The 15,101-nt window shown below is 38.3% G+C and overlaps 1 protein-coding gene across 1 annotated transcript; it reads right to left on the bottom strand.

Moving 5' to 3' along the window:
* Positions 1-12,030: 12,030 nt before the first annotated feature.
* LOC107762485 (uncharacterized) lies at positions 12,031-13,273 on the bottom strand. The gene is made up of 2 exons (XM_016580851.1): positions 12,932-13,273; positions 12,031-12,423 (listed from the first exon to the last, which is right to left on the bottom strand). Exons 1-2 carry the CDS (start codon positions 13,271-13,273, stop codon positions 12,031-12,033), a joined length of 735 nt encoding a protein of 244 aa, XP_016436337.1.
* Between the last annotated feature and the right edge of the window lie 1,828 nt (positions 13,274-15,101).

Below are 15,101 nucleotides of genomic sequence, written 5' to 3'. Positions count from 1 at the left end.
TTGGTTAGAAGAGAGTTCACACGGGATTATTCCGGTCACAAGGTAATTAGAAACATCGGCAGACCATGGCATATTATTCATTGACACCGCAAGAAGTTGTTCATTGGGAAATGAATCATTGATCTCAAGGTCATCACAAGGCCTCCCCTTCTCCTCCAAACGGGATAAGTGGTTTGCAACTTGGTTCTCACTACCCTTCCGGTCCATAATTTCTAGATCAAACTCTTGAAGTAGTAGCACCCATTGCATCAATCTTGCCTTGGAGTCTTTCTTTGTCATCAATTACCTAAGAGCGGCATGATCGATGTGTACTATGACTTTGGCCCCCATAAGATACGGCCGAAACTTTTCCATTGCAAACACTATAGCCAACAACTCTTTCTCGGTAACTGTGTAGTTTCTTTGAGCCTCATTCATGGTCTTACTTGCATAGTACACCGGATGAAACATCTTGTTAACCTTATGACCCAAGACAGCCCCAACCGCAACATCACTTGCATCACACATGAGCTCGAAAGGCAAGTTCCAATTTGGTGCGGTAATGATTGGGGTAGTGGTTAACATAAGCTTGAGAAGCTCAAATGCTTGCATACATCCCTCATCGAACACATACTTTGCATCCTTTTCTAGTAGCTTGCACAAGGGGGTTTACCACCTTTGAAAAATCTTTTATAAACCTCCGGTAGAACCCCGCATGCCCAAGAAAATTCCTCACCCCCTTGACGGAAATGGGGGGAGGAAGCCTTGAAATCACCTCTATCTTGTCTTTGTCAACTTCAATTCCACGCTTTGAAATCTTGTGGCCCAACACTATGCCTTCCTCCACCATGAAGTGGTATTTTTCCCAATTAAGCACGAGATTGGTGTCTTCACATCGGGCTAATACTCTATCAAAATTTCTCAAATACTCTTCAAAGGAATCACCAACCACACTGAAATCATCCATGAAGACCTTCAAGATATCTTCCACCATGTCGGTGAAAATAGCCATCATGCATCATTGGAAGGTCGCCGGAGCATTACACAACCCGAACGGTATCCGAGCGAAAGCGAAGGTTCTATATGGACAGGTAAAGGTGGTCTTCTCCTGGTCCTCTGGGGCAATTAAGATTTGATTATACCCCGAGTATCCATCCAAAAAGCAATAAAAACACGCCCCACAAGACGATCAAGCATTTGGTCAAGGAATGGCAATGGGAAATGATCATTTCGGGTCACCTTGTTTAGCTTACAGTAGTCCATACATACCCTCCATCCGGTAACTGTCCGAGTGGGAATAAGTTCATTGTTGTCATTTGTTACCACAGTCATACTACCCTTTTTTGGTACACATTGCATCGGAGAAGTCCATGAGCTATTGGAAATAGGGTACACAACACCAGCATCCAACCACTTGATCACTTCTTTCTTCACCACTTCTTGCATTGCCTCGTTCAATCTTCCTTGATGCTCCAAGGAAGGCTTTGCATCATCCTCCAAGATAATTTTGTGCATACAGAATGCGGGGCTTATTCCCCGAATATCATCCAAAGTCCATCATATTGCCCTTTTCCGCTTTTGAAGCACCGCTAAAGTAGCCTCAACCTACATGTTAGTAAGGCAAGAAGAAAGAATAACTGGTAAAGTAGAATTTGAGCCCAAGAACTCATACCTGAGGTGTGGAGGCAGTGGTTTCAACTCTAACATCGGTGGCTCCTCAATTGATGGTTTTGTTGGTGGAATTTTTCATTTTTCAAGATCCAAAGACAATTTTCTAGGCTCATAGGAATAAGAGCCTATTCCATGTAAAGCATTCACGCACTTCACTCGGCTTGCGTCCTCATTGACATCAAGATTTAACAATATGGCTTCCAATGGGTCCTCCACATTGATCATTGCACTGGTGTCATCAATTATCACTGCTGTGACGAGGTCAACAAAAGAGCACACCTCAGTGCTGTTGGGCTGTTTCATAGATTTGCACACATGAAAGATGACCTTTACATCTCCCACTCGGAAAGTGAGCTCACCAGCTTCAACATCAACCAATGCCTTCCCCGTTGCAAGGAAAGGCCTTCCCAAGATAATAGGAACCTCATAGTCCACCTCACAATCTAAAATCACAAAGTCGGCCGGCAATATGAATTTGTCCACTCGGACAAGCACGTCATCAATAATGCCCAAAGGTCGCTTCATCGATCGATCCGCCATTTGAAGTCTCATTGAGGTTGGCCTAGGTTGCCCGATACCCGAAGTTTTGAAAACTGAGTAGGGCATGAAATTGATACTAGCTCCCAAGTCATATAGAGCCTTGGCTAAATCCGCACTCCCAATGGTGCAAGGAAGGTGAAAGCACCAGGATCTTCAAGCTTAAGGGCCATTGAATGCACTATAGCACTAACTTGGTGAGTCATCTTTATAGTTTCACAATCCATAGAACGCTTCTTTGTAACTAAGTCTTTCATGAATTTTGCATAACCCGGCATTTATTCACGTGCCTCCACCAAAGGCATATTAATAGATAAGCTCTTCATCATATCAATGAACTTTCTAAACTGATTATCATTCTTCTGTTTCACGAGCCTTTGAGGATAAGGTGGAGGTGGCCTTGGCAAAGGAGCCTTGGCTTTTGGCACAACTGGCTCCGGCATGTCAATTATGTATTCCCTAGACGGGTTCACATCATTTTGAGTTTCCACCTCGACTTCTTGAATATCAATCCTCACTTTATTGTTCATATTTTCATCAACTACATCTTCAACTACCAAAGGTACTTCGTCATCTTGCAACTCAACATCATCATCCATGACTTGCTTTAGCTTAGAGCCATTCATATCACCGCCTCTCCCACTTCTTGTTGTAACTGCCATAACATGATTGTTCCCACCCTTTGGGTTCACTACTGTATCACTTGGTAGAACACCCTTCGGGCGAGTCTTCAATGATTGAGAGATTTGTCCTAATTGCACCTCCAAGTTTTGGATAGAGGTGTTGTGAGAAGCTAAATATGCATCAGAATCCGCATTCTTCTTCATCATCTGCTCGAACATCATTTCAATTCTACCCATATCATTACCCGAAGGACTAGGATCTTGAGATGGAAATAGTGGTGGATTGTTCAGTTGTTGGTACATTGGGGGCCTTTGAAAGCCTTGCCCCCGGTTTCCTTGGTTTCCATTGTTCCATCCTCCTTGATTATTTTGCCACCGCAATTATTGTTATTACCATTCAAAGAACCTTGTTGCCTTGATTGTTGTTCTGATTGCCCCAGTTGTTGTTCCCCCAATTGCCACTGTTTTATTGTTGATTACCCCAATTGCCTTGAGATCTCCACTGTTGTTGGTTGGAAGAGTTGCCCCGTTGGCCTTGATAGTTGTTTACATATCGAACCTCTTCCCTTTGGTCATCATAACCATCATTTTGAAAACCATCACATGCATCATCAAATTGCTCAGAGGTCCCTTGGTTTTGTTGCCTTCTTTGCCTTCTCTTGTTGACAAGCATATTAACACCCTCCATGGCATTCACTTGACGAGGATTTTGGACTTGTTGTAACTGTGCCTTAGCCAATTGATTCATAGTAGTTGTCAACTCCCCTATAGCTTGCCCATGGTCATGTAATTCTTTGTGTAAATAAATAACCGCAGGGTCACCTTGAGGCACATTGGCTCTACTTTGCCATGCAGAAGAAGTGTCAGCCATCTCGTCAAGTACATCACATGCCTCATCATATAGCAGCTTTATAAAGTTGCCCCCGGCAAGTTGGTTCACTATGCATTGATATGTTGTATTGATGCCCCGATAGAAGGTTTGTTAGATCATAGCGTCGGTCATATCATTATTGGGGCATTCCTTCACCATCGTTCTATACCGCTCCCAAATCTCATGCAAAGGTTCCGTGGGCTCTTGCTTGAAAGTCAATATCTCATCTCGAAGTGCCACCATATGCCCGGGTGAAAAGAATTTAGAAATGAATTTATCCGCCAACTCATCCCAAGTTGTGATGGAATGGTTGGGGAGTCTTTCGAGCCAATCTAATTCCTTCCCCCGAAGTGAGAATGGGAAAAGTCTCAACCTAAGAGCATCCTCGGATACATTCGTCTGTTTGCTCCCCCAGCATGTATCCACGAACCCCTTGAGATGTTTGTAGGCATTTTGATCTGCAGCGCTCGTGAAGTACCCACGCTGCTCAAGTAAGGTCAACATCACATTAGTTATTTGAAATTTGCCCGCTCGAATTCTGGGTGGGACAATAGCACTTGCATAACCCTGCTTCGGAAGTACTCTGGGAGCCACTCTTGGAGGTGGCGGAGGAGGGTCTGGAATATTGTCATTTGGATTAGCATTAGCATTGCGGCCTCTACGTTGTCCTTGAGGTACAAGAGGCACCTCATCTTGATCAACATCATCTACCTCCTCCCCTGCAATCACGTTTCCAAGAGGGTTATTAGCGTTGTTCAAAGCCATATTGGTACCTAAGTAGTGACACAAACAAGTAAGTAACAAAGAAGGAAAGAAGAACAATACACAAAACTAACTAAATAGATAGCCAAAACCGTTATCTCCACGGCAACGGCGTCAAAAAGTGATCGCAGCCTACTCCGCACCACTAAAAAGTAGCGAGAGAGGTTTGCAATACCTTTTACCCGATTTTGGGTCGGGATCGATTTCCACAGAGAGCTAGAAAAGGAGTTGAGTATCTATTTAGGTCAGGATTGCATATTGGTTCCAATTTGCACTTCTATTCATTTTTGGGTTTTCTTTTATAATTATACTATTATCAAATTACAAATTATAATTGTAACTAGATTAAGCTCGGAGTAAAATGCTACAAGTTGTTCAAATATTCTAAAAGGCACTAGGGTAGTGACTTTCGCCTAGGTGGCCAATTGACGGGTAATTGCATCTAAAACACGATTGACATGATTGGGGAATATGATATAACCATTGCTCAATATTACCCACTCTCACACATCTCGGCAGAAAGAATGATTTTGCCCAATTGGCTTTCTCAAGACCAATTGGGTATGCATATTTGCTCAAGCAACTAGGGTTCAAGTCGGGTATTACTCTCTCGAGGTTTAACCCTTTAATTGGGACTATCAATTCTCTTGAGTCCATCTCAATTCCTTGTTGGACCAATTTCGGAGACTTAGGCTCTCTTTCTCAAGAAGAGCCCAAGTCAACTTAGCACAAACTAGTGTTTGCAACCACTAATTCAGTAATTAAACCATGAAATTGACCCAAATCGCAAACGCTCATAGTCAATCTAGCCCTAAATTGCAACCCCCATCAATTACCCACACTAGGGTTGAGCCACAACCCTAGCTAAAGGGTCTAGCTACTCATACTTGAAGAGAAAAATAGAGAAATAGATGAAGATGAACACATATTAATTAATTGCTAAGCTAAATACAAAGATTCAATGATAAAAAGTAAGTAAAAATGCCCAAAATGGCTACAAGATACGTTCCCACGAGCGCAACAGCTATTCTAAAATGTCTGATACCCTAAAAATGGAAAAAGATTCTATTTATACTAAGCTGGAAAAACTGGACAAAAATGCCCCTGCGGGGTCAGTGCGGACCGCACAAAATGGCGTGCGGCCACACTAGGCTCTTGAACTTGAAAACTTGGCTCTCTGAACTCAGGCTCCGCGGACCGCACAGAATGGACCACGGCTGCGGAGGCTTCTAGCGCGGTCCGCACAAACTGGACCGCGGACCGCACAGGCTTGAAAGCTCCAACTTCACCTTCTCTGAACCTTGGCTCTGTGGATCGCACAGAATGGTAGTGCGGCCACATTGCCTTTAGTGCGGACCCCACAAAACCTTTTGTGGCCGCACTGCCTTAATGCCTGAAGTACCAGCTCTCTGAATCTTCCTAGTGTGGTCCGCACAAAGTGTAGTGCAGCCGCACTAGGCCTGTTTTTCCTGAATTTGTCTTGTCTTTGGTACTTGTGTAAGTTTCACTCCTTTTGAGCTGATCTTTGACATCTTGTCACTTTATTAATTAAACCTGCAATCAAGCACAACTTATGAGCCTTTTGGAACTATTTTGTATGAATTTATAATCGAAGCGTAAGCAAGAAGGAGTATAAAATGCGTCAAAATCCCTAGTTATCAAGTAATGTGAGTACGTTAACTCAGTAAGTAACTAAAGTAAATAAGGTTTGAAAGCAGTGATGAGCACTTAAAAATCATATGAATAAATAGACAACAGAATAACAGATCAAATTCCACAGTTTAAAACCAGTTTTCATGAAAAAATCATCAATTTAAGTTTAAATACTTGAAATTATATACTTAGCAATTTCTTACAATAGAGGCTTATTTAAAAAGAAGAGTGAAATCAGTGAAAATATCATAACAGGGCCCCTCGGGCAAGGTATCACTCAGAATATAGCTCCTCGGGCAGTCTCTCAGTCACTCATGACTCAACTCTCATCACTTAATACTCACTCTCAGCACTCAGGCTCATTACTATTTCATAATAATAGAAATCATAGTAACCGCTACGACGTGCAGCCCGATCCATAATTTATAGTCGACTACGTTCACTAGGGGTGTACAGACTCCGGAGGGGCTCCTACAGCCCAAGCGTCATATCGCTGCAGCGCGCAGCCCGATCCAATATATATATATCGCTGCGGCATCAATCCATATAAGTATCGCTGCGGCGTGCAGCCCGATCCATAGCTCACACATATATAAATATCCTTACCATTAGGTTCTCAACTTCCCTCAGTCATTAACCTCATAGCCTCTCGGGCATAATAGTAAAAATTATGGAACTCAGTCCGAACAGTCCTCACATTTAGAAGTGGGTGATAAAACCAGTTTTAAATATTTAAACAGGTAAAACATAACTAAGGATATGTTTTCAACAAGTAAAGTGAGGAAAATAGTAAAAATGCCCCTAAGGGTCTCAACAGGTCAGCACAAGGTCCCAAACATGGCATACATCCCATAATACAGTATAAATGACTAAAGTATGGAATAATATAAGATACCAAATCAAATACGCGACTTAATAGTCATTATAGGACGGACCAAGTCACAATCCCTACCGGTGCACGCCCACACGCTCGTCACCTAGCATGTGTGTCACCGTATTTATCAAAACAAGTCAAATACCGGGGTTTATACCCTCAGTTCCAGATATACAATGGTTACTTACCTCAAACCAATGAAAATACTACTCTGTGATGCCTTTGCCCCTCGAATCGGCCTCCACTCACGTCAAATCTATCCAAAATCAGAATCACAGCGTCAAAATATGTTAAGGGAATGAAGCCCAAACGAAAATAATCAAATTATACCAAAAATCCCGAAATTTGCCAAACTCGACCCCCGGGACCACGTCTCGAAACTCGATAAAAATCACATCAACAGAATTCTTATCCTCCCACGAGTCCATACATACCAAGAACACTGAAATCGGAGTCCAAATGACCCCTCAAATTCTCATTCTGAAAGTCTCTTAATCTCAAGCCCTAATTCCTCAATTTTAGGCTAAGATTCTATGATTTATTAGGTAGATTTCACAATAGAATCAAGTTTTAAGTCCAAAATTCTTATCTCCAAGTGATTCCCCTTCAAACCCCTCTTCAATCTCCTTCAAATAGCTCCAAAAACGACCAGCAATGGAAGAAATAAATCCCACATTCGCAGACAATACGACTTTTTAAATCTTCTGCCCAGGCCTGAAATCCTTCTTCGCGAACGCGGTCAAAGCCTTGTGTTCGTGAAGCACAATTTAACTTTGACCAATTTTTCACTTTCGTGATCACGACATCCCTATCGCGAACGTGATGCTTTGCTCAGACCAACCTTCGTGATCGTGTTCCGCCTCTCCCGAACGCAATGAATAAAATCCACAGAAGATCAACTGCCCTTTTTGCTCTATGCGAACAGGACACCTCCCCTGCGAACGCGATGCACAAACTATTAGCCCTTTGCGAATGCGTAGTCTTCCTCGCGAATGCGAAGGATTAAATTACACCTTCCTCAACTGACTCTTCGCGAATGTGAGGGTCCACTCGCGAAGGCGAAGAGTAAAATACATGCAACAGCTGAAACCAAAATTTGCAATTTTCTTCAACGTAAAATGATCCGTTCAACCCTCCGAAACTCACCTGAGGTCCCCGGGACCTCAACCAAAGGCACCAACATATCCCAAAACCTTATTCAAACTTGTACGAATCTTCAAAATACCTCAAACAACATCAAATCGACCAAAACACATCGGATTCAAGCCTAAGTTTCCAAAAACTTCTAAATTCTTTGATCAAAAACCCGACCAAACCACGTCCGAATGACCTAAAATTTTGCACACACGTCCTAAATTACACAATGGAACTATATCAAAATCTCACCTATCAACTGGAAATCGCCAAAAATCTGATTTCGCCAATTCAAGCCTAAATCTACTCCGAACATCCAAAACTCATTCTGATCACACTCCTAAGTCCCAAATCACCTCCCAAAGTTAACCGAACCATCGGAACTCACATACGAGCCCTCTGACACACAAGGAAACATCTGGTCGACTTTTCCAACTCAAACTCACTCTAAAGAGACTAAGTGTCTCAAACCTTACCAAATCCTTTTCCGAACTCGATCCGGCCGACCCGATACCATATAACACGAATAAAAAAAGTATAAAGAAGCATAAATTGGGGAAACAGAGCGGTAATTCATGAGACGACTGGCCGGGTCATCACATACAGTCAATTACTTTATGTATATAAGTCATTTATAATGCACTAACATTGATGTATACGTCTAACAGAATACAGTTGTTAATGCTCTTTGCGTGGAGTCAAGAGTGGAGGGAATACTATATCGAAGGTGTCGTGCAACATACCACCTATAGGCCAAGAGGGTGTATTTACAGATTACTATGTATCGCAATTTGAGTTGGACGACAAGTTTCTTCCAAGTCAAATTCCAGAAACTAGAATTGTGATACACAATAGTGCAAAAAATGTTGAATCAACCCCATTACCATCTCATAGGAATCGGCGACCAAGTAGATGGTATTCTTCGCCTTACGAGTCTAACTTCGACTCCGCAGGTTAGTGTTTTATAAACTTATGATCTATTTCCCCATGGTATTTATATTTAAAAGTCTCTATTCATGAATTCAATGAACAACAGGTACCTCAGTAAAGTTGACCCCCATATTTGAAAAAGACATCCTTTTGAGGATGATTCAATAACGGGGTCACATCCTACATTAATCATTCAGGAATATAAGAAATGGGTTCGAGATGGTCTTCTCGCTAGATATGAACAGAAGTGAGTTTTTTCTTCGGTATGTCTATTATGAATTTATATTTTTAAAAATGGATATAATTTTTTTTATATCATGCTTGTAGAAGTAATTTGGAAGACCATTACAAGAAGGACAAGTTAACACTTCATATACCATTGGATTTTGGAATTGATCAAGTCAATTCAAAAAATTAGTTTTACCTTCTATTGTTTGACGGTAAACTATGGGATGACAATGTAAGTTTTACCCCTTCCAACTCCACTATAATTCATTTCTTTAGGATTCGTTTGTCTAATTGTATAATTCACAAATTGAGCTCTCACACAAATTTATCTTACATGATTTTTATGTATTCAATTGTACTCAAATGTATCTTTTACATCTGATGTATTTAAATGTATTCATATGTATTTTAACAGTACTCGGTAGTTTTAAATAATAGATGTACTTAACTGAATCTGTATGATGTATTTAATGGCCTCATTAGTCTTGAATAACAAATGCATTTAGCTGTATTCAGATGTATTTTAACAGTACTCAGTAATTTTAAATAACAGATGTATTTAACTGAATCTGTATGATGTATTTAATGGCCTCATTAGTCTTGAATAACAAATGTATTTAAATGTATTCAGATGTATTTTAACAATACTCAGTAGTTTTAAATAATAGATGTATTTAACTGAATCTATCTCAGTTTCAGAAACAGATTGAATTGTTTGTATAGTATGTATTTTGTATTAAAATAGTTCAAGATTAGTTTCTGATTTGTATTGAATAGGTCTCTTGATTACTTTCTGAATATTTCAAGTATTGAACTGTATTATGCATCAAATACATATATGTATTAATCATTATGTATCTTAATAGGTGATGCCAAGTTGTATTCCATTATTTTTCAACCTTTAATGTATGGAATTATGTAAATTCCATTTGTTTTCAGCACATGATAAGACAATATTCACTTATTATATTCAATTTCTTTTCCGTAATTTCATTCATTGTACTAACACTATGTAATTAAATTTGTATATAGCATATTGACGTTATATTCTACTATCCGAGAAAGAAGGGAAAGTACAACCAAACAACCAACTTCAAGTATACGACTGTTGATTGTATATTCAAGACAAGAATCGCAGAAATCTTTGACAGGTATGCTGATACAGATAGTAATGCAAATGTAGCCAAAGAAGAGGATGTGGTATGTGAGTACATAAGGGGCTATAGATTGCTAGCTAATGTACCTTGGCATACTGTTGACAATGTTTTGATACCAGTCAACTTGAAGGATAAACTACACTGGATATTGGTTGTTGTCTCATTCAAGGAGAGATGTATCAAAGTGTATGACTCATATAGATCTGCAGGTCATGATGCCTATGTAGCTTCTGAGATAGATCGATAAGCTTGCTAAGTTTGTACCTCTGTATCTATCAATCAGTGGCTTTTACAGAGATAGTCAAGGCATAGATTGGTCTACTTACTCAGCATACACTGACAAGTCACATACAGATCCCTTTGAAGTTGTTTTCATATCAAATCTGTTTCAATAAAAAGTTGGGAGCATGTATGTATTCAATCATCATGCTTGAATTATTATAAAACACTAATTATATGAATTGTTTTTAATTGTTTTAATTAACATTTTTTAGGTATTGTGGGGTGCATGTTGTGGCATACGTAGAGTTTTTGAGCACTCTTGATGAGGTTCCACAAACAACATTTGATTCCAATCTACTCCATCAAAGATATGGTGCTCTCCTCTAGGACTATGCTATGCGGAAGATAGATGTTGATGCCATAAGCGAGAATGAAGCACCCTCAAATATTGCTAGGCAAATCACGGAGTCAGATTCAAAGTTGTAGATAGTGTTAGAGTAGCTTTAGGTGAATGTAGTTTTGGAAGGTTGTTTTAGGTGAATACTGTTTTTTCAATAGTTTTTTGATGAAGGTGGTATTCAGTTAGAAAAATTCTTGTTTTAATCACTTTATCAACAGTGTTCATGTATGGCCATTGCAACTTTTCAATCTATGTTTCATTGTTTTGTTCATAAGTATTCATATTTAATCTACAGTTTCTATTTATATGTATCTTACAGGATATATTCATATGTATTCAATAGGGCGTATAAGTATGTATTAAGATTCAGTCACTTGGCTTGTATATCAAAGTCAGAAATTGTATGTTACAGGTTTATACGTATGTACTCACCTTGATGTATTTATTTTACTTAAGCAGGTTATATTCATACTTATACAAATCTATAAGTAATTGTATTTATTTGGTTTGATTTGTATAGTCAAGGCAGACACAGTGTATAAGATAATTTATATTTTTGTATGTATTCAACATTGTATATTAGTATGTAATCAGCTCCAGTCGAGTGCATTGTATATCCAATTCAGAGACTGAATAATACAAAGTCTATAATTATATATTCAGCAGATTGTATATGTTTTTATTGAAATTATTATATTATAGCCGAGTATATAGTTGTATTCAGATGTATTGTGGTTGGTTATGTATATACAAGTCAGGTACTGTCTATGATAGATTGTCTAAGTATCTATTGACAAGGTTGTATTCGAATGCATTCAACACAATACTACAACTAACTATATCCAAAATCTATTCACGAAAAGGTTCAAAATGTATAACTTCACAATTTCATCAGAATCTATGACAAATCGTTGGAGCACTAATACATGTCAGAGTGTTAACTAAATCCTATGTGGAGCATTTCTACCCGTTCGCTTATTATGTCCTCCCTACCCACATATGCTACATGAATGTTGATTTTTCGGCTGCAACAATTCACTGAAAGGTTTATCGCGCTTCTTCTTTGGCCTTCCAGGAGGTCTTTTCCATTTGGGTGGCAATACAACTTCCTCTGTAACATGTGCTGGTATATTCCATTCATTTCTGTCCGGTAGCGGGTACATAGGCACATCGTATGTCATTACAACAGAATTTGGTTTGTAATAGTTAGAGCAATAATCTTCTGGCATTAGAAACTTACTCTTCAATACAGCGCAAGCATGTGGGCATGGTAATTCATCAACTTGGAACCTTCTGCAAACGCATTCTCTCTCTAACAGGCAGACGATGTAATTCCTCCCTTTATCAGTAACCGTATGTAAGTATTCAGTCGATGGTACCACCTACATTTAAACATAGACCTATAAGTTTTGAGCACATATAAACAAAAAATTTCATTTATATACCATAGAATAGATGTATTAAATATACAGCAGTATGAATTAAATCAAATATGTATTGAATACAAACATATTTCTGTATGTATAATGCAGAATTATTCAGTTAAATAATGCAGAATTATTCAGTTAAATAAATGAATTTCTTTATGTATAATGCAGAATTATTCAGTTAAATACAACTGAAATGTTTGAATACAGAAGAATACATCATATATGTAGACCGGCAGACTATAAACTATAATTACGTCTTAGCTTATGAATACACTGTTATACATTTAATATCTGCTTAACTTTAGGCAGTTGAAACGAAACAAAAATATTATAAGGCTACTGCATGATAATACAACTGAATACATTTATCTAAAAAAAGGTATAAATTATTTCAGAAAAAATAAAGCTATTTAAAGAAAGAGTTAAATATATGATACAATGATATTAAAATAAAACTTACAGTCATGCGTGTAGACATTGCCTCATTCAAAGTCAGCATCTCCTGATATTTTTTTCCAAGCATTGTGTATGTATGTGTAGCTTCTTTGCGGTTACTGCAATTCCAACATCCAAACATCTTCCTAACTTCTTCGAGAAAGTCGTATATTGGCAATTCTCTTGCTAACACTAGTGCGGCATTGATTGACTCAGCAATATTTGACGTCATGGTCCATCCCCTGTTAACAGGTGCATACAACCTAGCCCACTTTTCGTATCTAGTTAACTCCAAGTATTCTTTCACCCTAATATCTACCTTCTCCATCAAACTATCAAATTCAGCTTGTGTGTATGTTTTTGCCATCGAGAAGTATATCACGCCCAACTTTGCATGGCTCCTTTTGAATTTCTTATATACGTTGTTCCATAGATGCCATAGGCATGCAAAATGTGGTACGTCTGGATACACTCTCAATACAGATTTAATGATACTCTCATTTCTATCTTAAACGATGCACATGTTTTCTCTGTCACCGTATGCTATCTTGAATTTCTCAAAGAACCACGTCTAAGCAGCACCGTTCTCTGAATCAATAACACCATATGCTAGTGGCAATATATGACCTGTAAAGACAATTGCATACATATTTTTAAAATATGTATTTCAATCTTTACAATATTTACAAAATTTATTATAATTCACGTATTCACTTGTGCCATCCAACGTGCTGGCCGAGACGAATGTCCCGGTGTAGTAAGATTTTAGGTGACTTCCATCTACAACCACAATGGGTCTACAATGATCAAACCCTTTTATAAAGGCATACAAAGATATATACACATACATGAATTTATTTTTGGGTAATTTTACCATTCTAATGTGCGAACCTGGATATGTCATATTCATTGTATATAAGTATCCTGGTAATTTTGTGTATGAATCAGCCAGTTCACCTCTCAAAAAATTCATTGCCTTTTCTTTAGCCCGCCACGCCAACATGTAGCTAACATCTACACCTAAATCTGATTTCACATCATTAATAATATCTTTTGGGGTACATTTCCTCTTGTGATTAGTATGCTTGGGCCTAATCATACCACCTATAAGGCTGCTATTTGTCTGGCGCTACTCATACACCTTGTCCTTCAACGGACATGTATGCTTATCAATAAACTCTCTCACTTTGAATAGTTTTGATTTGTTAATGTTCAAAGCCTTAAACCTCCATTCACAATCTTCTGACATACATAATAATGCATAGCTGAAAAGAATATATCATTATACAAATGATTAGCATAAATGCTTACAAAAAACTCACTCATATACACATGAATACAAATACGCCTATAGTTATTTGTGCAAATAATACAACTGAATACATCTATAGTCATATGCATACATTTATATACAACTAGTAAACCAAAGAGGAAATCAATGAGAGCCACTGTAATAAATATATACAAGTAAAATACACAAGAATACATGTATTTGAAGACCATAAAAAAATAGTTAACAACATCAATGCAGATCAATTGTCTTACAATATGCATAAACACATCAACATATAACTTACAACTCCAACCATGATACAATATACAACAAAAATAAAGAATAATAAAATACACTCAAACTTGACAAAATTAGACCTATCAACCCGGAGTTGAAACCTTTGAGATATAGCATAATGCTCCATCACCTCTTTCAATGTAGCCTTATCCTTATATTCTTGTCCAGCCATAACCTCCCTTTGATTAGTTTTTGAAATTATCAAATCCTTATCTAGTTCGAACACCCCAATTGTTTGTCCTGAATTGACAAAATCTAGAGCAAGTGTATCATCTGTATCGGAATCATACCTTTGAACTACTTCGTCTATTTGCACAATGTCACCTTGAATTAAACTACCTCTGGATACAAGTTCTTTTTCAATCATTGTTATGCACAAAGGATACATCTCGAATTCTCTGTTCTCTTTTTTCAACTCTACATACACCCTATAACCATATCATTGTGTATTTCCATTGGCGTGCAATTTCCTTCTACTTTGTATTGAATTTTAATGGACTTTGAGCTCAAATCTATGCCCAGTTGATTAGATATTGACGCAACCAAATCATTATACGACGCATATTCTTTTATTAGTATTCCCTCAATTGAAGAATCAATGTAATTGCTCTCACTGTTCCACTTG

The sequence above is a fragment of the Nicotiana tabacum genome, chromosome 8 (genome assembly GCF_000715075.1).
Source record: "Nicotiana tabacum cultivar K326 chromosome 8, ASM71507v2, whole genome shotgun sequence".
In the NCBI taxonomy this organism is placed as follows: domain Eukaryota; kingdom Viridiplantae; phylum Streptophyta; class Magnoliopsida; order Solanales; family Solanaceae; genus Nicotiana; species Nicotiana tabacum.
Note: the sequence above shows the minus strand (reverse complement) of the source record. Positions and strands in the feature narration are given on the sequence as shown.